This window comes from Camelina sativa, chromosome 6 (genome assembly GCF_000633955.1).
Source record: "Camelina sativa cultivar DH55 chromosome 6, Cs, whole genome shotgun sequence".
Lineage (NCBI taxonomy): Eukaryota > Viridiplantae > Streptophyta > Magnoliopsida > Brassicales > Brassicaceae > Camelina > Camelina sativa.
In genome coordinates this window covers 11,447,894-11,474,380 of record NC_025690.1, presented here as the reverse complement: position 1 = coordinate 11,474,380, position 26,487 = coordinate 11,447,894, and the positions used below count along the sequence as shown (strand labels likewise).

Genomic DNA, 26,487 nt, shown 5'->3' with positions numbered 1-26,487 from the left:
ACATCTTGATACACAGCAAGAGGAAGATTTGGAAACTAATGGGTAGAAAATTCCAAGAATGACTATGAGTTGCAAATTATATAAGTTCTTCATCAACTGAGCTAAGAGCTTGCAACAATATACAATCCACTGGATGATTATAAGAATTTACCTCAACACCAGCCCCTCTGTGATAATCCATGGCCAAGGTTTCTGCAGTACGCTTTCCTTCATCATAGCAACACCAGCTGATGGAACAGAGTGTCCAAGACCGATCAAAGCGATTCGCTTTGCTCCAAGACCCGAACTCGTCATCAAAAAAAAGAAAAAAAATCAAAACTTTGAACTCGATTGATCAAAGGAACAAAGCTAATCTACGGATCATTGAAATCGATACAAAACCCATCTCATATCAGTCAGAGTAAAGCAAAAACAAACCTTGTGAGGCCGAGAGTATGACCCATGGTTTAATTTTCGCAAAATCAAAGAACCCTAATTTTCCCAAATCAAAGAACATTAATTTCTAAATCCTTAACTAAACAAAAATTGATACAACAATATGATCGAACATACCATGGGACCGTCTCCGAATTGGTGAAGGAAAGGATCCGAATTGCTGGTCTCCGATCGTACCTCACCAAGTCGCGAGAGAGAAGTATAAGAAAAATCAATTTTTTTTTTGTTTTATATTAAAATACACCCAACCATTCTTGACCACGTCGATGGTTCTTAAAAATTCTTAAACTCCTTAATTAAGAAGCTCTTCTTAGTATTCTTGCCATTTCTGATTTATTTTTATTCATATTAAAGTTAAGAAGTGAGACTTAGAGCTCCCGATAAACTTACTCTGAGCTGGTTCAAACACGTTGACCAGTTACCTCTAAATGCTGATGCTGATTCGTATGACCCATTGTTTCCTCTTGGTTTTGGACTCACTTGCAACTCGAGAGAATTTGTAACCGGTTTAACTTCACCTGGCTGATTCAGAGGATCGGGTAATAAAAGTGTATGATTGAAAAATGTATGTCCTTATCTATAATTAGTGGATTTTTCAGTAGTTCTTGGTTTTTTACTCATTTTTTTTTCAAGATTTGACATGTAACATATTTTAGTTCAACCAATTTGTAACCAACCCACATGTGTTGATTAAGTTAATCAAATGGGATTTTTTTTTACTTACACCATTTAAGTGAGAAGTTGAATGTCCTGTCAAATCAGTGTGCCACGTCTCCTCGGAATTGGCTATAGTATAGATAAAGAAAAGTAGCTGAACTTTGCGAGAAGAACACGACCGACACACGAAGAAGAAGAAGAAGAGTAAAGAGATTCAAGAATATGGTAGTCAAGGAGGAGTCTTCATGCGTTTACAAGAACCAAGACGCGCCAGTGGAGGCGCGTGTGAAGGACCTTCTCTCTCGCATGACTCTGCCGGAGAAGATCGGTCAGATGACTCAGATTTAACGCACCGTTGCTTCTCCTGCCGCCATTACAGATTCTTTCAACGGTACAGACAAACAACACAGTCTTTTTGTTTTGTTTCACTTTGGTTTTAATTCTTGATTCTTTAAAAATGAATTTTTAGTGTTCTTTTTTTTTGGATAATCAGAGTATAATTTATGGATTTGGTGTTACAGGAAGTGTACTAAACGCCGGTGGGAGTGCGCCGTTCGAGGATGCTAAGTCGTCGGATTGCGCTGATATGATCGACGGTTTTCAGCGTTAGGCGTTAGCGTCGCGTTTGGGAATTCCAATCATCTACGGCACTGACGCTGTCCATGGCAACAACAATGTCTACGGCGCCACCGTATTTCCCCACAACATCGGCCTCGGAGCCACCAGGTCTTTTTTTACAACATAAGCAAACTAAAAATTCCAAACAGAGGAGAGAGAATGAGATATAGTTGCAGAGAATTTGACATTTTGGATTGTGATCTGTAATGGTGGCATTGATCTTGGTTGAGTTGTTCTGTTTTTGTCTTTTTATGAAACTTGACTGAACCTGTTCACCTATTTGAAATTCTGATTAGCTTTCAACTAGCTCCTGATTACAAGGTAGGAGTAGACTAGTAGTATTGCAGTAGTGGTGATTAGAATCTGATTGTGTTCAAGATTAGGTGCCTCTATTGCAGCTATGCTGCGTAGCCTGCGTTTGGCTGTTATGTTGTTAATATGATAACACTTGTAGTTGTTGTGGTAATTTTGTAGAGATGCAGATTTGGTCAGAAGAATTGGAGCTGCAACTGCACTTGAAGTAAGGGCTAGTGGTGCTCACTGGGCGTTTTCTCCCTGTGTGGCTGTAAGTCCCTTTTATATATGTAAAAAATTAACAACTGAAACTGAACATAACGATTTGTGAACTTTTGAATGAAATGTTGTTATGTTGTCTTTTTAACAGGTCTTGAGAGATCCGAGATGGGGACGAGGCTATGAGAGTTATGGAGAAGATCCCGAACTTGTCTGCGAGATGACTTCGCTTGTCTCGGGCCTACAAGGCGTGCCACCAGAAGACCACCCAAATGGCTACCCTTTTGTTGCAGGAAGGTATCAAATAAATCACTACACTGGTTTGTTTTTAGTCTTTAGTAGATTTGATGTCATGTCTCATGGATTTGTTCACTGGATTATAGAAACAATGTCGTCGCGTGCGCCAAACACTTTGTTGGAGATGGTGGTACCGACAAGGGCATAAATGAAGGGAACACCATTGCGTCATATGAAGACTTAGAGAAGTTTCATATTCCACCATATCTGACGTGTCTTGCTCAGGGAGTCTCTACGGTTATGGCGTCTTACTCCAGTTGGAATGGAACTCGACTCCACGCCGACCGTTTTCTCTTGACAGAAATTCTCAAGGAAAAACTCGGTTTCAAGGTTTGTCCAAAACTTAATTGAGTACTTACCAGGCTACCACTAAGTGTATGCACTAAGCTAGCTTTCTTGTTCATATCACCAGGGATTTTTGGTTTCAGACTGGGAAGCTTTGGACCGGCTTAGTGAGCCTCAGGGATCAAACTACCGCAACTGCATTAAAACTGCGGTCAATGCTGGCATTGACATGGTAGATTCTAAATACCTTATGCGAAATATCTCAGCTTAGCATCATCTTGAATGACTGAAGGAGTGAAGATTATATAATCAAATGTTATTGCAGGTGATGGTACCATTCAAGTACGAACAATTCATACAGGACATGACAGATCTGGTAGAGTCAGGGGAAATACCGATGGCTCGGGTCAATGATGCTGTTGAAAGAATACTCAGAGTGAAATTTGTCGCTGGTCTCTTCGAACATCCTCTCACTGATCAATCTCTGTTGCCTACTGTTGGTTGCAAGGTGAGCTCTCTTGTATTGAATGCCATTATACCAGATTGCTGCCTTTATTCTAAGATTTTTCCATGTGTGCAGGAACATAGAGAATTGGCGCAGGAAGCAGTTAGGAAGTCGTTAGTTCTTTTAAAGAATGGGAGAAACGTTGATAAACCATTTCTGCCACTAGACCGCAAAGCCAAGAGGATTCTAGTCACTGGAACTCACGCTGATGATCTTGGCTATCAGTGTGGAGGATGGACAAAGACATGGTTTGGTCTAAGCGGCAGGATCACTATCGGTAACTAAAAGGATTGCTATTTGATTTGGAAAGGGACTTTTATTTAGCAGAGGCTATTTAGATGCTGTTTGAAAAGTTACTCAACATGAATCTATGTATGTCTGAAACTGTAGGCACAACGCTTTTGGATGCCATAAAAGTAGTAGTTGGAGAGGAAACCGAAGTAATCTACGAGAAAACTCCGTCAAAGGAAACCTTAGCGTCGAGTGAAGGATTCTCTTACGCCATTGTTGCAGTCGGGGAACCACCTTATGCAGAGACAATGGGGGATGACTCTGAACTCCCAATACATTTTAATGGTAGCGACATTGTCACCGCAGTCGCAGAGAAAATTCCGACACTGGTGGTCGTGATCTCAGGACGACCTGTGGTTTTGGAGCAGGTAGTTCTTGAAAAGATTGAGGCTCTGGTTGCTGCGTGGCTGCCTGGAACAGAAGGGCAAGGGATGGCTGACGTTATTTTTGGAGATTATGACTTTAAGGGGAAATTACCTGTGAGCTGGTTCAAACGCGTTGAGCATTTGCCACTAGATGCTCATGCCAATTCGTATGACCCATTGTTCCCTTTTGGTTTCAGTCTCAATTCAAAACCGGTGTCTGATTGATGTACCAGAACACTGGGGAAGTATCTTATGACATATATTACACGCAATGTAGAATTTGTACAAGCTAACAATGTATTGTTGAAATGCTTTGATGAATATAAACAAACGATAAGAGGAATCTTAAAAGTATGACTATGAACAGGATTGCAATATATTCTTAGTTCACTAATGTAACAAATTCATAAGTTGCTAATTACAACAGAGTGTTCAAGAGCTAACACAAATGTCAGATCAAACTAATTCTTCAGCCTACTCTTCCCGGATTTGCTAGTCTTATGGCTCCTTGCAGGAGTCATATAGGATCTAAACAAACTATTCTCAAATTTTTCTCGGTCGCACGTACCAAAGTTTGCGTTTCTCTGGAGTACATTATGATTTTGTTTATCCTCAATGCCATTAACCAATCCATCACACGAGCTCCTTCCAACCTCAACACCGTTAATAGATCCATGAAACAGACCATCACAGGAGCTTCTTCCACCTTCAAAGCCACCGAAAATATTAGCATCACCACTAAACACACCATCACAAGACTTTCTCGCACTTACGCTGTAGCTTTTTAAAAGCTTCTCACTAACACCACCATTGGTTTCTCCTTTACCTACTCTCCTAAGCTTTAACAGAGACTCAGCCAAAGAACCCTCAACCGCATTCCCTTCAAGTTTCAAACTCTGATCGGTTTTGATTTCGTTCTTCTTGGCCTCGTTTTTCCTCTGTATCAGTCCCCAAAGGTTCCATCCCTTTGGCCATTTCTTTCTATGTTTCTTTAACTCTACACCATCCTGCTTCTTCCCCTCACCAGCAGCACCAATACAAATCTTTCCTTTAGAAACTAACTCTTTACTCTTAGGTTTAACGTTTTTGATCGAATACCAATTAGAATCCCTAAGTTCCTTCTCTGTAACTAATAACTTAGCACCATGAAACAAACCAACAGTTTCAGGTGATACCTTAGCATTCGAAACACCTCTCAATTCATCAACCTCAAGCAATCCTTGTCTTCGATCAAAGCTTCTTCTTCTACGAGAATCTGAGTAATAGTTCTTAGTTTGAACTGTCCCACCAGGACTCTTCTCCTCTTCCTCTTCTTCAACAACAACACATTTCTTAGCTTTAGCATCTTCTGCCACAGTAGACAATGTCGTCAGCTTGTGATATGATTTCTCAATCAAGCAGCCGTCCCATGAAGCCCTAGGTTTCTCAAACGAGATCCTACCTCCATCAAAAGACAATCTAGGATCTACATCACAAGAGTGACGACCAAATCTAGAATCTGATTGTTCATCTTTTCTCTTCTCCTTGTGATGATGATGATTCAATGAAAATATCTTAAGCTTCCTGCTCAAAACCGATGCTATCTCCTTCTTCTTGATTTGGTTTCCCCAATCAATATCTATAAACTCCTTCATCGTCTTGTTCTCTACGCCTTCTTCTTCTTCTTCTTCTTCTTCGACGATCTTCCTCGGCTTGCCTTCATCAAAACCTTTGATATCTTCTTGTCCATCGAAGTAATCTTCTTTTATCAAATCCGGAAACAGAGGTTTCCGAATCGAACTATCTAACCGTTCTTCGTCATCATCGACGAAAAGATCGTGTAGAGAGCTTGCGCTAGACCTAGCGTCACACGATCTCCGTCGCGGCTGCGTTGAAACGGATACTGATGCGTTGCGAACGGAGTGTGATCTAATACGACGGAGCTCAGGAGTCTGAACCGCAGCGGGGTGAGAAGAAGACTGAGCTTCTATAGTGACGAGACGTTCACGGAGGCAGGAAGCGCAGAAACCGGTGGTTGGTTTAGCGGAAGGGTGACGGTGGCATAAGGAAGAGGAACGACGGCGATTGGTTTGTTTGACGTTAGCCATGGCTGAAGAATGATTTGCTTGCGTGCGGCGGTGACTTAAGAGAGAGAGAGAGAGAGTGAGAGTGAAGTATAATGGATTAGTTTACTTTTAGAATCTCGGTGATAGTGTGTTGTTTAGAGCAGGTGCAAATATAATGTTAATTTTTTTGGTGTAGAGAATTTTGAGAATTTTTTCATTGGAGTATTTATTTTGTTATTTTATTTTAAAATTTATCTTTATTAATGAAAATTTCTATTAATATATTTTAAACTTATTAAATTACTTATAAATATATTTAATTTTATTAATTAGTTATATTTTTATTTCATATATCATATTACTAGATTTTATAATATCAAAATAGATATATTTTTCACTTTTTAAAAACTTTATAATTTGTTTTACAATACTATTTTTTTTTTCAAATCTAAGAATTTATCTAATCATACTAATATTTTTCATTGTATATGAACTAATAATAATTTAAAATAATATGAATCTATAGTTTATAATTATGTATAATGGAACTTGTTAGATAGGTAAAACTATCTTTGACTTCCCAGGAGTAACACTACTATGACCACACTTGTCTAGCATAGGTTCCGGCTCCTCCAGAAGGTATTTGGTCTGATTCTCTATACACGAACATGTACTATGTCCTGAATGATGCAATGCTTTATCTTCAAAGAGAAGATTTGGACCAGAATGTTCCTTGGTTATTATAGAGACTTTGGAAATCTCGTAATGAGCTCATTTTCAAAGGAAAGGACTTCAATGCGAGGGCTACAGTAGAAAAGGCTCTAGAGGATGTTGAGGAATGGGATCAGCGTAATGCCAATGAGAGGTTAATCGATGGACCCTAGGGGCAAAGAAGGACAAATGATGCAAAATGGAATCCTCCTCCAAGTGAATGGGTTAAGTGTAACACGGATGGAGCTTGGAGGGGAGAGGATACACCAAGCGGTACGGGATGGGTCCTTCGAAATGATTGTGGGGATGTTCTTTGGATGGGAGCACAAGCCATTCGTTGTGCAAAATCAGTGATGGAAGTGGAATTGGAAGCAATGTGGGGGGCAATAAACTCACTGATTCGCCTGAACTACAATAAGGTTATCTTCGAATCAGACTCTCTAGGCCTGGTCAACTTGTTGAATGGTGAGGAAACTTGGCTTGCATTTGCTCCTCTACTCCACGATATAAAGAGTCTGCTCTCCGCTTACCAAGGATTCAAAATTGTTTATATCTCAAGAGTTTGTAATAGGGTGGCAGATCGGGTAGCAAGGGAATCTCTTTCCTTCCGGAATTATGATCCTAAGTTATACTCGATAATGCCAACATAGGTCACATATTTTGTGTCATTGGATAAACAAAGTGTATTTCAATGATTGTTGTTGAGCCAAAAAAAAAAAAAACACTACTATGACCACTGCCTAAAGCAAGAATGCTTTGGCATGCACCCCCAATACCTTTTTACCTTTTTTTATAGGCTGATCAGAGGCTGGCTCTCTCCCTTCATAAACAGACCTGGTTACAAGAATGCTTTGGCATGCACCCCCAATACCTTTTTACCTTTTTTTATAGGCTGATCAGAGGCTGGCTCTCTCCCTTCATAAACAGACCTGGTTACAAGAATGCTTTGGCATGCACCCCCAATACCTTTTTACCTTTTTTTATAGGCTGATCAGAGGCTGGCTCTCTCCCTTCATAAACAGACCTGGTTACAGGGATCCTCTCTTGACGGTGCAGAAATTGTTTTTTTTGTGTTTTTTTTTATTTTTTATTTTTATTTTTATGGATTTGTTTATTATAATAAAAAAATTACTTAAAAATTGACATGTGTCATCATATGAGTGCTCTTAAAAATCGATTCTCACTTTTTTAATTAAAATATTTTTTATTTTCTATTTTTCATTTATTTTAGTATGAGAAATTTCATACCACCAACACACATGACCTTACTTGTTTATATTGTAGGGTCAATTATGGTAAATTTATCTTCCTTAAACCCTTTTCTTTAATTTTCTATTTGTTTAGTATTTTAGTACTCTCGAATTTTATTTTATTTTGTTTTAAGGTCATATTTCTCCACAATTTTTTTTATAATTAGCATAACCAAAATTTTGAGTCCAAAAAAAAAATTTGGCGTAATCAATAGTTAAAAATTTGATTTCAATTCGGATACTAATGATACATCAACTATATTAATAAAAATCCTTGACAATTAAAAAGAGAAAAAAAAAATCAATCACAAAAAGTTGTTTGATAAAAATAGCCAAAACTACTCTAAAAACTTAGATCTAATGCATTTTCCTATCCATTTCCAAACTCTATTTTGAGTAAAATAATATTCAACTCATCTCCATTTTTAATTTCAAAAATAAAGTTACCAATTTTACTTTATATTTAGAATTATATATTTTTAATTTAAATTACTTTTGGAGATCTACGTTTAGAAGTTGGAAATATAGTAAAGATGGAAAAAAACTCTATTTTGAAGAAGAAAATGAAAATTAGGTTGGAGATGCCTTTTAGAAGGTTTGATTCTAATGGAATGCATGTTGGTATGCTTGAATTATTGTAAGCTAAATCTTCGGTTAAATATAGTTTAGTCATAGTCATTGATGGAAACTTCAACAAACTTTTTAATTGTTTTTTTGTTTGTTTGTTTAGTTTTTATGGTTTGTTGATAGATTCTCTTATGTAATTTTGATAAATGAATTGCTACATGGCATACCGACCAAAACATAAATCTTATATCATTATGATGCATCTAATCAACTCGTAAACGTGTATATTTTTATTTAACATAAGTAGTCTTGTTTAAATACTCATAAATTATGTTCATAGCAAATAATAACGTTTTTGATTTATGTATCCTAATTAAAAAAAAAAAAAACAATATATCGTAAGGAGAAGGCTAGTGAAATTCACTATGGTCCAAGTATAAAGATCATATATTTAAATTTTCGTGTTAAAAATGGGTTGTTTATTCTTTATCTAACTAATTTTCTTAGCAAAAAAAATAAAATGTGTTTGTTTTGTACATCGTCCTCTTCAATTTGAATATCATTCATAAGTTTTTCATCCCTAATAAAAAAACTGTTAAAATTTCTACTGATACACAACATGATTTTTTCTCTCCTATTAATACATTAATGACTAATGTAATAAAAACAACAAGAAAGCTTAAAAAGGCTTCAAAAACATATGCATACCATTCAAGATTTTTGGGAATTATTGTGATCTTAAGTTTAAGAATTTTTTACCATTTGGCTAATCATTTTCCCATAGGGACAGAAGTGAAGCTAAGAAACCTTTTTAAAAATTAAATAGAAAATATTTTTATTTAGATGTTGTTTTTTAAATCAACAATAATATAATTTGTTCTTACGAGACTAACTTATACCTAAAGAGAAAATACTACTAAACGAAGTCGGTTTTGCTTTGATCTCTATTGTTACTATCTTTGATGAAAATGGTTAGAGTGTCACTTGTGCTACTGAATAGTACCATTGAATATTCTATTTTTGGTAGAGTTTTTCTTAGGTTAAAGCTTTGTTTGATATATAGTTTTTTTTAAATAACTTATAAATATAGAGTTCGATTTGAGATTTTATATAAATTACAAAGTTAAGAATTTAAATGACACTTAATATAAAAATATAAAAATGACATTTAATCTATAATTAATTTAACTTGCATTACTTAGTTTTGTGACATAATTTAAGTGATACAACACACTTTTTTTTTGGAAGTGATTATAGAGGCACAAAATTATCCATATCAATTTTATACATCCTACATATATATTTATTTCAACTGTATTTAAGTAATCATGTTTCCTGCTACTATTTAATAACTTATTTTAATTTTTTATATATCTTACCTGTTTAACTAGTTATTTATTCATCAAGGCTTCGACGTATATTACATACTATATAGTATATATTCAATCGAGTTTTATTTCATATATTAATGGAACTAGTTAATGCACATATTTAACCAAAAAAAAAAAGAAAAAAAAACTAATCGACATATAGGTATGTATACTAGTTTAAAGAGGGAAAAATGCCAAAAATCTCATATTATTTTTATTGGGAAGTTTAGTACCCAATGGTTTTGCATTGGAATAAAAATGTCTCGTGTATTTCTTTGATGCTTTTTAAAACATCATGTTATATTAATTTGTGGAATCGAACATCCGACTTAACAGACATTAATTTGATTAATGGAATCTCTAAACCGGGTTTATTAAACCAAACACGTGGGTAATTGGGGTTAAACGAAAGTCATTAATGCCCTTAGTTATTTCCCCCAAATTCTTTTGAGATAACAAACCCTAAAAACTAAATTCCCCAATTTGATTATCTTCTTCATCGACTTCCTTCTTCTGCCAACAACCAATGGATCGAGTGATGAGTCAAAGTTATGGGTCTGATGCAAATTCAGGTAGACGTTGTTGGGGTCCTATCTGCCATTGTGGAAAAGCAACTATTGTTGTAAAATCGTGGACAAATGATAATCCAGGAAGAAGATTCTACAGATGTGTTGTTCATGGGTTCTTTGGTTGGGCAGATGAAGAAAAGCCGTATGATTGGCAGAAGATTAGCTTATTAGAAGCAAGAGATGAGATTTGTCATCAGAAAGATGAAATCAAACTGCTTAAGGAATCTCTAAAAGCCATGAATGAACAGGGTATGAGTGGTGTGACGACGACGATGCATATTGGGTTAGTAAACAAATACGAGGAAGAGAAGAATCACCTTGAAAATGAAGTTATGGCAGCTATTGAGAGAGAGAAAATGCTCCGACAGTTCATCGTGTTGTCTTGGGGAGGGTTCATTGTAGTAATTGGGATGATACTAGGATTGGGAAAGTAGAAGGCTATCTTGGGTTGTTGTTGTTTGTTATTGTTGTTTTCGTTTAGTCTGTTGTATGGTTAATCTCTGTTTGATGTTATTTGCAATGGATATTTCCTAAAAATTAGTACCATTGATCCAAAAGAGCCGTTTAGTTTGAGAGCATACAAGGATCCCACACCAAAATAAAATAAGGATCCCATCATCGTACCATCCTAATCAATTAGAACATATAAGACAACATATAAGACATGAACTAGTTTTTTTTAGGTTGCCAAACATCAAAGACTTTGTCAGTCCATGGAGACATAAAGAAAACAGGAGGTGTTGGAGCTTCATCTTTGTCTTTGCCACGACCTTTACCACGAGCTCTAAGACGACCTTTGCCTTCACCATTTTTAGTTACAGGAGGACGTCCAAGAGCACGTCCTCTACCAGCTGCTGGAGCACTTGAATGTTGAGGTTGTTCTACGGGTTTACTTTGAGAAACAGTTGGAGTGGACTGAGTTTGAGCTTGCTGCCACCTCTTTGGTGCATTGTGTATGCTCCATGGATCATCATTATCCTATGAAAACGCAAAAATAACACAAACAAAAAGTTGTAATAAAAGAGAAAGAATCAATAATGACCTGGTTGAGCTTACCAGTCGCTTTCTTGGTCTCCCTCTTTTGCGTGTTGGAGCTGGTTGTACAGCCTGATTTTTGCAAGTGCCTTTATTATGACCTGGTTGATTGCAATTTGTACAAGTTACGGTTTGTCCTTCCCTTGTAGCCTTAGACGGATTGGTTGATGATTCACATGGTTCCTTAATCCTAGCAAACTTCTTAGGACGCCCACACTTTTTTCTTTTGTCAGGTCTTCAATAGCTCCTTTATCTGTTCCAAGCCACAATCTTTCTCCATTCACAGGTTGAATGTTGTCTTTGTAGTTCGCTTGCCAAACAGTGGTCAGAAAATGTCTATCGACATAGCTACAATGTAAAAAGGATGGTCAGTTTTCTGGTTAAACAATGTAGAAATATAGAATTTGTCAAATTGTTGCTTACCAGACGCTTGAGGGATGGTGACAATTGATGTGTGTGTATCCGGATTTGACCTCTTCAACTCAGCCTCATTAATCCCAAAGTTTTGCAAATTGTTATTTTTAGGTTTTTATCACCATATCTAATGCCATTCTTCTTGCCTTCTGACATATCCACTTAGATACTGATAGTGTGTACCTCATCATTATCTCATCTTTGATATCAGTCCACCTCAATCTTGGTCTTCGTCTTGCTTCATCTCTGAACATCCTCGCAATAACTCCTTGTTTCAACATCTTAGCTTTCCCACTCTGACCATGGTTATGAGTATTGACATAAGTTTGAAATATCAACTTACTTGTGCGCTTATGAGCTGAGCAGTATATCTTCCACTTGCAATTCTCATGGCTACATATAGCGGCCAGCTTTGACGATCCCCATCTACACAGCTTCACATCGTAGTTAGTCTTCAACACATACCGCAGAAGCTGATCCTTGAACTCTTCTCCACTGTGAAATTTCTGTAATAACCACAGATAAGGTTTTTTATACTTGGTGTATTTAGCTCTTTATGTCACCCTTTCCTCTTCATCAAATGCATCCCATTCATCATCTGTGTCCATCACATGATCTGGACGCTCAGCATCAAAACATTGCCTCTCAAATTCATCATCATCTGCATCTTCTTCCTCAACATCACATGCTGCTTCATTAACACCTGCTGCTTCATCCCCACCCGTTGCTTCATCATCTTGTCTGTCATTGTTAATTTCTTCGAAAAAGGTTGATGCCTTCCTTCTTCTACTAGATCTACCCCATCATCTTGCTGAACTTGTTCCTCGTTGGTTCTTTGTTCACCATGGTGATTGGGCTCAGCATCATCTTCTACTCCGTCTTCCTCATCTGCAACATCTTCACCAACATCGTTATTTGTAAGAGGAAACGGGTCTGGTACAGAAACTCCATTGTCGATGTATATATCGACTTCACCACCAATAATAGCTTCACGACATAACTCCCTAATCCCACCATCTTTGTCTTTGCCAATTGATCTTGCTGAACTTATGTCCTCATGTGGAAGCTTATACCAAACGTCTTCGACTTCACCATACACTTCATTCTCTACGAAAAACTCGTTGAAGATAGACCATGTCATCAAATCGGGATCCACTAACATGTCTTTCGAATCTCCTCCTATGTAGTCGAATGATTGCTCATTGTTTGATACATCTCCTCTATGGTGTATTTGCACTTCAAAAACTCGAAAGCACTAGACACAACAAGAAGACATTCACGATTAGTACAAACAAACTCCTGAAAACAGAAATCGAATTGAAATCTATGAACCCTAAAATAATAAAATCTATGAACCCTAAATTGATCTCGATTTCACCCACCCAATCAAGAATCAATATAATCTATGAATGATTACACCACCCAATCGTTAATAATAGAATATATGAACCCTAAAATCCCTAAGAATTGAAATCGGCCCCAAAATTGCAATCAACAATAACCCAAAACCTAAAAACCTGAAATCGACATACCTCATCTCCGCGATACTCTCAGAATTCACGCCCAAAACACTGTACCCAATCAACAAAACAAACACCTTCACTCATCACTCGATCCATTAATTGTTGGAAGAAGAACACACGACGAAGAAAAAAAGAAATTGGGAATTATGTTTTTAGGGTTATCTCAAATTGATTTGGAGGAGATAACTGAGGGCATTATTGTCTTTCGATTAACCCCAATTACCCACGTGTTTGGTTTAATAAACCCAGTTTAAAGATTTCATTAATCAAATTAACGTCTGTTAAGTCAGATATTCGATTCAACAAATTAATATAACATAATGTTTTAAAAAACATCAAAGAAATACACGAAACATTTTTATTTCAATATAAATCCAATAGATATTAAATTTCCAAATAAAAATAACATACGTTTTTTATGGTATTTTTGCAAGGAATATATCGAGGATGCGACTATAATTTAATTGGATAACACGAGTAACATAGAGATTCGGATCTCCGACAAATTCCCAAGAGAGCCTTGTGTGTTCTTCAAAAAAACATTAGTAAGTCCCGAAGCCAAACAGTGTTTACGATATTACTACTATAGTTTATACTTTTTCTTTTTGTCGACACATACATACTGTATTTATTGTAATTGTTCTCATTTTCTGATAAAGATTGGAATCTTCCACGTGCTTACTCCAGATACAGTGACTGACAATTACGTTTTGATTGATTTGTTTAGCTAAAAGATGGAATTACTCTTAAATTCCTGAATTTAAATACCCCTAATCTAGGCAAAATTAAAATTCGTTTATACACTTCTACCATATCATGCTAATTATAAAGCCCAAAACATACGGGCCTATTAAATGTTAAGGGGCCCAAAAACGACGCGGATGTGTCACGCGATTTGGCTGTTGCACAATCCGTATTCCGTAGACACCAACCGAGCGAGCATCTTCATCTTCGTCATCTTCTTCACTTACCGAACTAATCACTAAGCAGCTCCAATTGGTGAAAATGTGTTACTCTCTCTCTTTACAACCCTCAATAGACTACCGTAATCGCAAAACCCCAAAATTCCATGGAGATCGAGCAGTCTTGACTTCAAGCTTACCTACACTGAGGTTTCCGTCGTTGCCGGAGCGAGATCGCCGGAAAAAGTTGTTACTCTGCTCCGGGAGAGGCGTAGGCTTCTTGAAATTCGACGGAAACACTCCCGTGGAGCTATGTGGTATTATTCCACGTCATCGATTTAGAGTGTCTTGCAGCGATGCTCGCCGTACGCCGGCGGAGGTGACTGCGCAACCTGATTTTTCGGAATTTATAACGTCGGAGAGAGTGAAGGTTGTTGCGATGCTCGCGCTTGCTCTAGCTCTGTGCAATGCGGATCGTGTTGTGATGTCCGTTGCGATTGTTCCTCTTTCGCTTTCTCGTGGATGGAGCAAATCTTTTTCCGGTATCGTTCAGGTCAACTCTTTCAAGATTTTGATTCCTTCATATATTGTTTTGGTAAACAATTCAGTATTAAGTCGTTCTACTGTGCTCGTTGGTCTCATACTTTCTTGAATGTTTCTTTTTTGGTAGTCATCGTTTCTATGGGGATACTTAATTTCACCAATAGCTGGGGGAACTTTGGTGGACCGTTATGGTGGTAAGGTAGTCATGGCTTGGGGTGTGGCTTTGTGGTCGTTGGCTACTTTTCTTACCCCTTGGGCAGCTGATACTTCTTTGTGGGCACTGCTTGCTGCAAGAGCTATGGTGGGGGTTGCTGAAGGAGTGGCTCTTCCTTGTATGAACAACATGGTTGCGAGGTACTGATAGTATGTTTCTCAGTACTATTTCCAAATGTGATTGAGGCACACTCATGATTTTGAAACGAGCAGNATCGATTTAGAGTGTCTTGCAGCGATGCTCGCCGTACGCCGGCGGAGGTGACTGCGCAACCTGATTTTTCGGAATTTATAACGTCGGAGAGAGTGAAGGTTGTTGCGATGCTCGCGCTTGCTCTAGCTCTGTGCAATGCGGATCGTGTTGTGATGTCCGTTGCGATTGTTCCTCTTTCGCTTTCTCGTGGATGGAGCAAATCTTTTTCCGGTATCGTTCAGGTCAACTCTTTCAAGATTTTTGATTCCTTCATATAATGTTTTGGGTAAATAATTCAGTATTATTAAGTCGTTCTACTGGAACATACACCATTGTGCTCGCTGGTCTCATAGTTTCTTGAATGTTTCTTTTTTGGTAGTCATCGTTTCTATGGGGATACTTGATTTCACCAATAGCTGGGGGAACTTTGGTGGACCGTTATGGCGGTAAGGTAGTCATGGCGTGGGGTGTGGCTCTGTGGTCGCTGGCTACTTTTCTTACCCCTTGGGCAGCTGATACTTCTTTGTGGGCACTGCTTGCTGCAAGAGCTATGGTTGGGGTTGCAGAAGGAGTGGCTCTTCCTTGTATGAACAACATGGTTGCGAGGTACTTACTGATAGTATGTTTCTCAGTACTATTTCCAAATGTGATTGAGGCACACTCATGATTTTGAAACGAGCAGACACTGGTTATTGGGTTCTTAGTGATGGTACTTTTGATGTAGATGGTTTCCCCCAACAGAACGTTCTAGAGCTGTTGGCATTGCAATGGCGGGGTTTCAGCTTGGGAATGTTGTAGGACTCATGTTGTCTCCTATTCTTATGTCTCAAGGCGGTATATATGGCCCTTTTGTAATATTTGGGTTATCGGGGTTCCTATGGTTGCTTGTGTGGCTCTCTGCGACGTCGAGTGTGCCAGATCGACATCCTCAGATTACAAAGTCTGAACTTGAGTATATAAAGCAAAAGCAGCAAACGTCTACTAGGGTGAACAAACAATACATTACAGGTGGAATACCTCCTTTTGGACGCCTTCTCTCCAAGATGCCGACTTGGGCTGTTATAGTTGCAAATTCCATGCATAGCTGGGTATGTAAGAAGATTCCTCTCAATTCAACTCTTTCCTTCTTGTAACTATGAGGATTTCTTGTTGAAGTGAAATTGTTAGCATCAACTGCTATGACTTGTTATGATCAGGTGTTTTCCTATCTGTTGGAATTCATCTAACTACTATGACTTAATTACTTATTTCCAGGGTTTCTTTGTGATTCTTTCATGGATGCCCATATACTTTAATACAGTAAGGCCCTATCACCAACTAATTGTAGATAGAAATTTTGTTGCTTTTACTCTTCTTAAGAAATTTAAGAGAATATCATGCTGCAGGTATATCATGTGAACCTCAAACAAGCTGCTTGGTTTAGTGCTGTTCCATGGAGTATGATGGCTTTCACAGGATACCTTGCTGGTTTTTGGTCGGACTTGTTGATACGACGTGGTACAAGCATCACCTTAACGCGAAAAATCATGCAGGTTTGTGATTCCTGTCTCACAGGATTCATTGAATCAAGCAAGAGGTCCCTCGGACTGAAGAGTTCTGTATACATATCAAAATGGTGTTGAAGTGTTCATTTAGCCTTTTTCTTTTCTTTTGCTGACTGATGGATTTCATTTGGCAGTCCATTGGTTTCATTGGTCCTGGAATTGCTCTTATTGGTCTAACGACAGCAAAACAACCTTTAGTAGCATCAGCCTGGCTCAGTTTAGCTGTTGGGCTAAAATCATTCAGCCATTTGGGGTTTCTTATTAACCTTCAGGTACCCAAGCGTGTGATTCATACTTAACCCACACTACAAATTTTGAGTATCTTTGACATCTGATTTCCTCTTGTTTCAGGAAATTGCTCCAGAGTATTCTGGTGTTCTACATGGTACACTTTCTAATTCTCCTTTAATAGACATTGGTTTCCAGAGTTCCTATTGGTTCAATTATCACCGATGGCTACTTTGTACCTTCTGAGAAAGAATTGGCCTTAGAAAATCGTTTGACTGGTATTCACCTTTTATATTGTTATAGGAATGTGTCTTACTGCTGGAACATTGGCTGCAATAGTTGGAACTGTTGGAGCTGGTTTCTTTGTAGAACTTTTGGGTTCCTTCCAAGGATTTATTCTTCTTACAGCAATATTATATCTCCTTTCCGCTCTCTTTTACAACATATATGCAACTGGAGAAAGAGTCGATTTTGACACAACAGGTTGGTATTTTCTTGAGTTATGGCTGTTTGCTTTTTGGTGTTCAGTTTCGTTCAATTTTGTAATGATTTATAGTTCCAATAATTTGCAAATGGTCCTCTTAGCAGCTTGAAGGAGGACAAATCCACACATAAGAGATGGAGCATCAGCCAGGAGAGAAGTTGCAAATCTAAATAGAATCAAGCTACTTAGTACATATAAGGAACAAGATATATCCGGCCTTGTATAGAAGTTAGAAAAGATATCCACATTATTCTTCTCCTCCTCGATAAACAAATGAAAAATGTAGCAAGTTTTCCAATGTTGATGATTGAGTTTGAGTGTAATGAAAACGCCTGTGAGAAGATAATGAAAAACAATGTTGAGTTAACTGATGACTTGTTTTTGTTAAACCTCGAAGAAATTTAGAAACTGAATCTAAAAGGGCACGGAAGCAGAGGAAAAGTGAAGTTTCAGCAGGTGCAGATCCGTGATTTTGGTACCTTGAGGTGCGCGCACTTTTCTCTACTTCGTGATTTACATACATACACACGTGTTCGTGTAGATCTTTCCCACTTTAGTCCTCTCATTACTGTATTGATACGTAACGTAAGCAATCGAGCCACTACGTTTGGCTTTTTTACTCAGATTGGTTCTATATTTTAAATCTTCCTTTCCTTCTCGATTCTTTTCTTTTCTCATTCTCATTGTTCCATCAAATTCTTTAAAAGTCACTTATTTTCTTTTAATGAATGTCTACATTAGGTTATCAAATAGCATTTCTTTCTAATTAAGTTCTTAGAAAAATGATCAATGGTCCCCAATCCCAATACAAGGGGTGTTCTTTTTATACGAAAATAATATGAAGAGTCTCTCTAACTAAAAAACAAAGAGATGTGGGGGCTCCTAGTAGATATTTTCACCAAAAAAATCACAAAGCTCTTCTGAGCTTTTCCTCTGACACATAAAAAAACTTCACTTCACTCTCTTTTCTTGTGATCCTCACACTTTCAATCCTTCCGGAAAATCATAAATCAAAAATCAAATCGCCAAAACGAAAAAAAACAGAGAATCAAATTAAAAAAAAACAACAAAAATTAACGTTTGTGAAAAATATCTCACGCTTCTTTTTTTTTAGTATATACTGATTTCTCCATAGTATCTTCTTCTGCTTCATATAAGCTCTCTCAAGTGTCTCTTCATCTCTTCCCCAGATTACAATTTCAAAAATTTGGTAAATTGCTCACTAATTTTGATTTTAGACTTTTCTTTACTTTGGCAATAATAACAGTGGTTGTTGTTTCAGGGAGCTATCAGCGATGGCGAACACGAATGGAAAAGCTGCGACGAGTTTGCCGGAGAAAATCTCGGCGAAGGCTAATCCGGAGGCGAACGAAGCTACGGAGATCGCTGAGAATATCCTTTACCACGCCAAGTACAGTCCACATTTCTCTCCGTTAAAGTTCGGGCCTGAGCAAGCTCTTTACGCTACTGCTGAGTGTCTTCGCGATCGTCTCATTCAGGTAATCAGTAAAGTAGATTTGAGTGTTTTAATTTATGGTTTATGGTTAATCTTGATCTTTCAAAGTTGATCTGAAACTATGAATGTGTTGATTGTGTTTTATGTGAGAGTGATATGAATGTGTGAATTGTTTTGCAGCTGTGGAATGAGACTTATGTTCATTTTAACAAAGTTGATCCAAAACAAACATACTACTTGTCAATGGAGTATCTCCAAGGTCGTGCTTTGACAAATGCCATTGGGAATTTGAACCTTCAAGGTCCATATGCTGATGCACTGCGTAAGCTCGGTTATGAGCTTGAGGAGATAGCCGAGCAGGTACTTTTTTGAGTTTCTTGGGATTTTGATCATTTCTTTTTGATATTTTCCCCATTGGAAATGTTTTTGAGCTTTTCTGTTATGAAATCGTAGGAGAAAGATGCAGCTCTTGGAAATGGTGGGTTGGGGAGACTTGCCTCGTGCTTCTTGGATTCGATGGCCACTCTAAACTTGCCTGCTTGGGGTTATGGGTTGAGGTACAGACATGGGCTGTTTAAGCAACTTATCTCACAGAAAGGTCAAGAAGAGATTCCAGAGGACTGGCTTGAGGTGATGTTTATCAATGTGGTGGTGATTTTCAACATATGATTTTGAGACTGTAACTCATCATGTTTTAGTGGGAATTTGCAGAAGTTCAGCCCATGGGAAATTGTGAGGCACGACGTAGTATTCCCTGTCAGGTTTTTCGGCAGTGTGGAGATAAATCCAGATGGATCGTAAGTATTAATGTTGGAACTTAAATGACTGAACATATGTCTGTACTTGAATTTTCTGTGGATTTATACGCTAGGAGTTTTGCTATGTGTTGTCTGAATTTTCACTGAGCTTGCTCTTAAGCATTCCAATGGATCAATTGACTATTTTGCAGACGGAAATGGGTAGGCGGTGATGTTGTACAAGCTCTTGCTTATGACGTGCCAATTCCGGGATATAACACAAAGAACACAATCAGTCTCCGTCTCTGGGAAGCAAAAGCTAGAGCGGAGGATCTTGATCTTTTTCAGTTCAATGAAGGAGAATATGAATTGGCTGCGCAGCTACATTCTAGAGCTCAACAGGTTCTTATACCTACTGCTTTATTTTCTTTTGCTTTGTGACTTTCTGTTTCGCTCTAACAATGGATGTATATATATGCAGATTTGCACTGTGTTATATCCAGGAGATGCTACCGAGAATGGGAAGTTATTACGCTTAAAACAACAGTTCTTTCTCTGCAGTGCTTCGCTTCAGGTTTGTCAATTTGTTCCTTTCATTTTCTTCATTATTCTTAAGCCATAATGTATTGGATCAACTTAGGACTCTCTGATAAATGTCATCATGAGCTGAAAATGATTAATTGTGGGCAAATAAAATGATGAAAATATTTCATGTTGGCATATTGGAAAAACAATGCCAAAATGACTACTTTTAAGTGTGATTCATAATTTTATTAATATTTCCTCTTCACAATATGGGAACCTATGGCAGGATATTATATCAAGATTTCATGAGAGGAACACGACCGAAGGCAGCCGGAAATGGTCAGAGTTTCCAAGTAAAGTTGCTGTTCAAATGAATGACACACACCCAACTCTTGCAATCCCTGAGCTCATGCGGTTGCTAATGGATGAAAATGGACTTGGATGGGATGAAGCTTGGGATGTGACATCAAGGTACTACAATTGTGCATGAAACCAATCATTATTTCCGAAATATGTTTTCCACTTTTCTGTTTGAACTTACTTGTAAAGGTTTGCAGGACCGTTGCTTACACCAATCACACTGTCCTTCCCGAAGCGCTGGAGAAATGGTCACAATCTTTGATGTGGAAGCTTCTTCCTCGTCATATGGAAATAATAACAGAGATTGATAAGAGGGTATTTTTCTGATCATTCTAATGATTTGTTTCTGTCATCTCTTGCAATAATAGAGTATTACCATTCTGCAGTTTGTGAAAACCATTCGCGATACACGAGTTGATCTCCAGGACAAGATTTCAAGTTTGAGCATCTTAGATAACAATCCCCAAAAGCCTGTGGTGAGAATGGCTAACTTATGTGTTGTATCCTCGCATACAGTAAGTGTCCCCTCTGTCAAGATTATATTATATTTATTCTAAGTCCCATTTAGTCTTCATGTTTGAAGTGCTAATTATGAGAGCCTTTTTACAGGTGAATGGCGTTGCTCAGTTACACAGTGATATCTTGAAGGCTGAGTTATTCGCAGACTATGTCTCTATATGGCCAAACAAGTTTCAAAACAAGACTAATGGCATCACACCTCGGAGGTGGCTACGTTTCTGCAGCCCTGAGCTCAGTGATATAATCACAAAGTGGTTGAAGACTGACAAATGGATCACTGATCTTGACCTACTTACTGGTCTTCGGCAGGTCTGATTTTTATTTTTTTGAGAACCAGATTTGCAATGGGTTTTTATGTTGCCATGCTGATGTTATCTCTTCTTCTGCTAGTTTGCGGACAATGAAGAACTCCAATCTGAATGGGCTTCTGCGAAGACAGCCAATAAGAAACGTTTGGCTCAGTATATAGAGCGTGTAACTGGTGTGAGTATTGATCCGACAAGCTTATTTGACATACAAGTTAAGCGTATCCACGAATACAAGAGGCAGCTGATGAACATTCTTGGAGTAATTTATAGATTCAAAAAGTTAAAGGTACAGTTGGCTTACCCATCTATCTGGATTTGCCTTATGATTCCTAGTAGTTTATCTATGTTTTTTCCTTTGCGTGAAAAGTTATGGTAGACCTAATGCTATATAAACAAGTAAAAATAAGTGAGATACTCCAGGGTACTCCCTTTCCCTTGGCAAAATTTTCCGAAGTTTTTATGAGCTTTCTACATGTCGGTTCTAGCCAAAACTCATAAAGCTTCCCTGGGAACTTTTTATGCTTTAACCAAAAGAAAATGTCCATAAACCATTGCTTAGGTCATGCATGTATTTCTTGTGTGACATTCTTTTCTACGGCTGAATGTTACAGGAGATGAAGCCTGAGGAAAGGAAGAAAACAGTTCCTCGTACTGTCATGATTGGGGGTAAAGCATTTGCAACCTATACAAATGCAAAACGGATAGTGAAACTAGTGAATGATGTTGGCGACGTTGTTAACAGCGATCCAGAGGTCAACGAATACCTAAAGGTAACATTGCCTGAGTCTTCTTAAAATGTTATCCGTGTAACTTAGAGATAGCTAAACACGATGATTGCTTGATTGCGTGATAGTGATGTTTACCTGAGTTTGTTGCTGATTTGTCAATGTCAAATATTACAGATTTTTGTATCTCTCAAGATAAACTTGGTTTCTTTTGGTTAAGTCTAATGCTAATTAAGCCTCCTTCTGAGATGCAAAGCGTTCTTATTGTTGCTACTTTTTTTTTTGCTACTTATTGTTGCTACTTTGATGCAAATGCAATGAATTACTTTCTCCTTTTATTTTCCTGAACATGGATTGAAGAATTTTTAATTGGTTTAACGAATATGGCTCTCTAGGTGGTATTTGTTCCAAACTACAATGTCACTGTAGCAGAGATGCTTATACCCGGAAGTGAGCTATCTCAACACATCAGCACAGCAGGCATGGAGGCAAGTGGTACCAGCAATATGAAGTTCGCTCTTAATGGTTGCCTTATCATAGGAACCCTTGATGGGGCTAATGTTGAGATAAGAGAGGAGGTTGGCGAAGAAAATTTCTTTCTTTTTGGTGCAACAGCCGATCAGGTCCCTAGACTGCGTAAAGAAAGAGAAGATGGACTGGTATGCCACTCTCTCCTTTTCTCCCTTGCATACTTTTTGTCTCTGTGGAACAAATGTGAGCCACCATGACCATACCATGAAGAACCTTGTGATGAAATCACTGTATGCTGCTGTACTTTCTCTGACATGAAATGTTTATGTGCATGTTGAAACTTATCAGTTCAAACCCGATCCTCGGTTTGAAGAGGCGAAGCAGTTTGTCAAAAGTGGAGTGTTTGGGAGCTATGATTATGGTCCGCTCCTCGATTCTCTTGAGGGTAACACAGGTTTTGGGCGTGGTGATTACTTCCTGGTTGGGTATGATTTCCCAAGCTACATGGATGCTCAGGCCAAAGTTGATGAAGCTTATAAGTAAGTCCATCTCTTAAAATCAACTTGTCCATTTTCATAGGTTTTTTTTAACAGAAACTGAATCGAAATGAATAATGAAATTCTTTAATGTGACAATGTTTTCATAATGTGTTGTGACAGGGACCGGAAGGGGTGGCTGAAGATGTCGATATTGAGTACAGCCGGTTCAGGAAAGTTCAGCAGTGACCGTACGATAGCTCAGTATGCCAAAGAGATTTGGAACATTGAGGCTTGTCCTGTTCCCTAAGTCCCGGTTACGTTCGCACATTCCCTACCTTCCTTACCAAGACATCTCCATATCCACAGACAGCTCCAAAGTCGATATTATCATATATATATAAGAACTCATAAGAATATAATCAAAATGAAATAAATGATGAAACTTTTCGTATGTGTAGTCCATGATGTTTGCTATATTCTAATTTTGCTCAATGAAAAGGTTATGTAAAATGCTATTTGAATCAAATTTCAAATTTGGTTTTAGTGATTTCTTTTCTCATTTTAAAATTTCTTTTTGTATTGTGGTTTTTCACTTTCTTAAACCCTAACTTGAGTTTCATTCTTCTTGACTATTGTTTACTTTGTAAGTTGACTCAGTTCTATATACATATATGTAAAAAATGACTGATACTTAACTGAATAAGTAGAATCAAACTCTATAAAGCTGAACTCAGAAAGTGTGAAATAGAACTTTAGTGTATATATATGAATGATCAAATACTATGTTATCTCATAGATTAGTAATCGTGCTAGAACATGGATTGAACTTTATTTTACATAGAATTTTTGAATAATTTTTCATATTTTAAAATTTTGATATGTTATATTAGTTTTAAATCATCTCATCATATAATTTTGACATTTTATATTTAACCCATGTTTGAAGATCATAATTCATTCCATCGTATAACTTATTACATTTGGAATATGTAAAATTAATACAATGTCAAATGATTATATGATCAGAGCAAAAATTAGGAGAAATATAACATAAAAGTGATATTTTTTTTTTTTGAAAGAATGTAAAATTGTATTCAACCAAAAAACGTTTGTACAATAAATGCTTCAGCGTTTGAAAAATGAATTACCGAACAAGATTGAAACAGTATACTGATTGTCTTAGCTTAAGTGGAAGAGGATGGACGAACGTGAACTCTTGTAGAGAACCAGAGTTGCAGGCCTTCGTCGTATCGATGATCGTGTAGCCTCAAGATTGAGGTGAGACGATTGCGTACATTTTTGTCAAGGAGCTTTATGATTTGAGCCTGCGGGGAAGGGGCCTCTCCATGTCGTCGAGCGTTCCTCTCACGCCAGAGATGATAGACAGTTGTTTGGAAAACATACTTGAAGAGAAAACGTGGGAGAGGTGATAAAGTCGGGGAGGTAAGCAGCGTGAGCAGAAAGCTCCATTCTGTTGAGTAGTGAGTCAAGAGCAGTGACTGTGTGAGTTCTCTCCAAATAACTGCAGAGTAAGGACAAGAGAAAAATAGGTGATCCCTTGTCTCTTCCGCGCCGGAACAGAGGACACATGTGACCTGTTGCCCCGAGGACCAGTTTTTTATGCGATCGCCAGTGTCTAAATGGTTATGAATTGCCAGCCAGAGGATAAACGAATACTTAGGGGTGGATTAAGAGTACCATACCCCTTTGTACCAATCGACCTTTGCGTGAGAGCTGCGAACATTATGCCATGTATGTCGAGAGGAGAAAGTTTTGGAGAACCTGTCACCCTGAGATCGCCATAACGGGGTGTCAGCAGCATTTGGTTGTCGAGTAGAGCGACGTGTAATAGCCTACCTTGTAATAGATCTGTAAACACATGTACCTTTGCACCATAAAGATAAGATCTCCAAATCTTAAGGGCAAAAACTACAGCACCCATCTCCAAGTCATGAGTAGGATAGTTGACTTCATTCTTCCACAACTGCCGCGAAGCGTAGGCAATCACCTTCTCATGCTGCATCAACACACATCTCAAACCAACTCTAGATGCATCTGTATAGACCACAAAGGGTTGTTTTCTCATTTTAAATTTTCTTTTTGTATTGTGATTTTTCACTTTCTTAAACCCTAACTTGAGTTTCATTCTTCTTGACTATTGTTTACTTTGTAAGTTGACTCAATTCTATATACATATATGTAAAAAATGACTGATACTTAACTGAATAAGTAGAATCAAACTCTATAAAGCTGAACTCAGAAAGTTTGAAATAGAACTTTAGTGTATGTATATGAATGATCAAATACTATGTTGATCTCATAGATTAGTAATCGTGCTAGAACATGAATTGAACTTTATTTTACATAGAAATTTTGAATAATTTTTCAGATTTTAAAATTTTGATATGTTATATTAGTTTTAAATCATCTCATCATATAATTTTGACATTTTATATTTAACCCATGTTTGAAGATCATAATTCATTCCATCTTATAACTTATTACATTTAGAATATGTAAAATTAATACAATGTCAAATGATTATATGATCAGAGCAAAAATTAGGAGAAATATAACATAAAAGTGATATATATTTTTTTTTTGAAAGAATGTAAAATTGTATTCAACCAAAAAACGTTTGTACAATAAATGCTTCAGCGTTTGAAAAATGAATTACCGAACAAGATTGAAACAGTATACTGATTGTCTTAGCTTAATTGGAAGAGGATGGACGAATGTGAACTCTTGTAGAGAACCAGAGTTGCAGGCCTTCATCGTATCGATGATCGTGTTGCCTCAAGATTGAGGTGAGACGATTGCGTACATTTTTTTCAAGGAGCTTTATGATTTGAGCCTGCGGGGAAGGGGCCTCTCCATGTCGTCGAGTGTTCCTCTCACGCCAGAGATGATAGACAGTTGCTTGGAAAACATACTTGAAGAGAAAACGTGGGAGAGGTGATAAAGTCGGGGAGGTAAGCAGCGTGAGCAGAAAGCTCCAGTCTGTTAAGTAGTGAGTCAAGAGAAGTGACTGTGTGAGTTCTCTCCAAATAACTGCAGAGTAAGGACAAGAGAAAAATAGGTGATCCCTAGTCTCTTCCGCGCCGGAACAGAGGACACATGTGACTTGTTGCCCCGAGGACCAGTTTTTTATGCGATCGCCAGTGTCTAAACGGTTATGAATTGCCAGCCAGAGGATAAACGAATACTTAGGGGTGGATTAAGAGTACCATACCCCTTTGTACCAATCGACCTTTGCGTGAGAGCTGCGAACATTATGCCATGTATGTCGAGAGGAGAAAGTTTTGGAGAACCTGTCACCCTGAGATCGCCATAACGGGGTGTCAGCAGCA

General features: G+C 37.7%; 5 protein-coding genes across 10 annotated transcripts; 4 read left to right on the top strand and 1 right to left on the bottom strand.

Annotated features, from left to right (window-relative positions):
• LOC104790923 (beta-glucosidase BoGH3B-like) lies at positions 1,267-4,270 on the top strand. Of its 2 annotated transcripts, none has more exons than XM_019246726.1 (9): positions 1,267-1,483; positions 1,614-1,818; positions 2,193-2,275; positions 2,375-2,520; positions 2,607-2,850; positions 2,933-3,037; positions 3,131-3,313; positions 3,386-3,587; positions 3,701-4,270. In XM_019246726.1, exons 2-9 carry the CDS (start codon positions 1,755-1,757, stop codon positions 4,189-4,191), a joined length of 1,518 nt encoding a protein of 505 aa, XP_019102271.1. In that variant the 5' UTR covers positions 1,267-1,483; positions 1,614-1,754; the 3' UTR covers positions 4,192-4,270. The 2 variants fall into 2 exon arrangements, with proteins under 2 accessions (XP_019102271.1, XP_019102270.1); XM_019246725.1 differs by having other exon boundaries at positions 2,185-2,275.
• Positions 4,319-6,138, bottom strand: LOC104790925 (UPF0503 protein At3g09070, chloroplastic). The gene has a single exon (XM_010516723.2). It carries the CDS (start codon positions 6,051-6,053, stop codon positions 4,428-4,430), a length of 1,626 nt encoding a protein of 541 aa, XP_010515025.1. The 5' UTR covers positions 6,054-6,138; the 3' UTR covers positions 4,319-4,427.
• Positions 10,436-10,912, top strand: LOC109133318 (uncharacterized protein At4g04775-like). The gene has a single exon (XM_019246327.1). The coding sequence runs from the start codon at positions 10,436-10,438 to the stop codon at positions 10,910-10,912; it is 477 nt and encodes a 158-aa protein (XP_019101872.1).
• Positions 14,374-17,928, top strand: LOC104790922 (probable anion transporter 4, chloroplastic). 5 transcript variants are annotated; one of them, XM_019246724.1, is made up of 10 exons: positions 14,377-14,684; positions 15,323-15,543; positions 15,681-15,907; positions 16,026-16,389; positions 16,556-16,600; positions 16,687-16,833; positions 16,980-17,117; positions 17,197-17,230; positions 17,377-17,556; positions 17,659-17,928. In XM_019246724.1, exons 1-10 carry the CDS (start codon positions 14,456-14,458, stop codon positions 17,664-17,666), a joined length of 1,593 nt encoding a protein of 530 aa, XP_019102269.1. In that variant the 5' UTR covers positions 14,377-14,455; the 3' UTR covers positions 17,667-17,928. The 5 variants fall into 5 exon arrangements, with proteins under 5 accessions (XP_010515022.1, XP_010515021.1, XP_019102269.1 ...); XM_010516720.2 differs by lacking the exons at positions 15,323-15,543; positions 15,681-15,907 and adding an exon at positions 15,023-15,249 and having other exon boundaries at positions 14,374-14,905; positions 17,662-17,928; XM_010516719.2 differs by lacking the exons at positions 15,323-15,543; positions 15,681-15,907 and adding an exon at positions 15,023-15,249 and having other exon boundaries at positions 14,374-14,905.
• Positions 18,505-23,673, top strand: LOC104790921 (alpha-glucan phosphorylase 2, cytosolic). Its single transcript, XM_010516718.2, has 16 exons — positions 18,505-18,767; positions 18,840-19,056; positions 19,194-19,373; positions 19,467-19,643; positions 19,725-19,810; positions 19,963-20,152; positions 20,232-20,324; positions 20,562-20,746; positions 20,833-20,950; positions 21,022-21,150; positions 21,245-21,463; positions 21,545-21,748; positions 22,074-22,232; positions 22,583-22,846; positions 23,007-23,197; positions 23,318-23,673. Exons 2-16 carry the CDS (start codon positions 18,853-18,855, stop codon positions 23,442-23,444), a joined length of 2,526 nt encoding a protein of 841 aa, XP_010515020.1. The 5' UTR covers positions 18,505-18,767; positions 18,840-18,852; the 3' UTR covers positions 23,445-23,673.

Excerpts from the sequence above, each read along its gene's own strand:
- LOC104790921 (XM_010516718.2), top strand. The coding sequence starts at position 18,853 with ATGGCGAACACGAATGGAAAAGCTGCGACGAGTTTGCCGGAGAAAATC. Across the intron at positions 19,374-19,466 it reads TTGAGGAGATAGCCGAGCAG|GAGAAAGATGCAGCTCTTGG; the intron begins GTACTTTTTTGA and ends ATGAAATCGTAG. Across the intron at positions 21,749-22,073 it reads ATAGATTCAAAAAGTTAAAG|GAGATGAAGCCTGAGGAAAG; the intron begins GTACAGTTGGCT and ends TGAATGTTACAG.
- LOC104790923 (XM_019246726.1), top strand. The coding sequence starts at position 1,755 with ATGGCAACAACAATGTCTACGGCGCCACCGTATTTCCCCACAACATCG. Across the intron at positions 1,819-2,192 it reads ATCGGCCTCGGAGCCACCAG|ATTTGGTCAGAAGAATTGGA; the intron begins GTCTTTTTTTAC and ends GTAGAGATGCAG. Across the intron at positions 2,851-2,932 it reads AGGAAAAACTCGGTTTCAAG|GGATTTTTGGTTTCAGACTG; the intron begins GTTTGTCCAAAA and ends TCATATCACCAG.
- LOC104790922 (XM_010516719.2), top strand. The coding sequence starts at position 14,456 with ATGTGTTACTCTCTCTCTTTACAACCCTCAATAGACTACCGTAATCGC. Across the intron at positions 17,118-17,196 it reads GGTTTCTTATTAACCTTCAG|GAAATTGCTCCAGAGTATTC; the intron begins GTACCCAAGCGT and ends CTCTTGTTTCAG. Across the intron at positions 17,231-17,376 it reads GTATTCTGGTGTTCTACATG|GAATGTGTCTTACTGCTGGA; the intron begins GTACACTTTCTA and ends ATATTGTTATAG.
- LOC109133318 (XM_019246327.1), top strand. The coding sequence starts at position 10,436 with ATGGATCGAGTGATGAGTCAAAGTTATGGGTCTGATGCAAATTCAGGT.
- LOC104790925 (XM_010516723.2), bottom strand. The coding sequence starts at position 6,053 with ATGGCTAACGTCAAACAAACCAATCGCCGTCGTTCCTCTTCCTTATGC.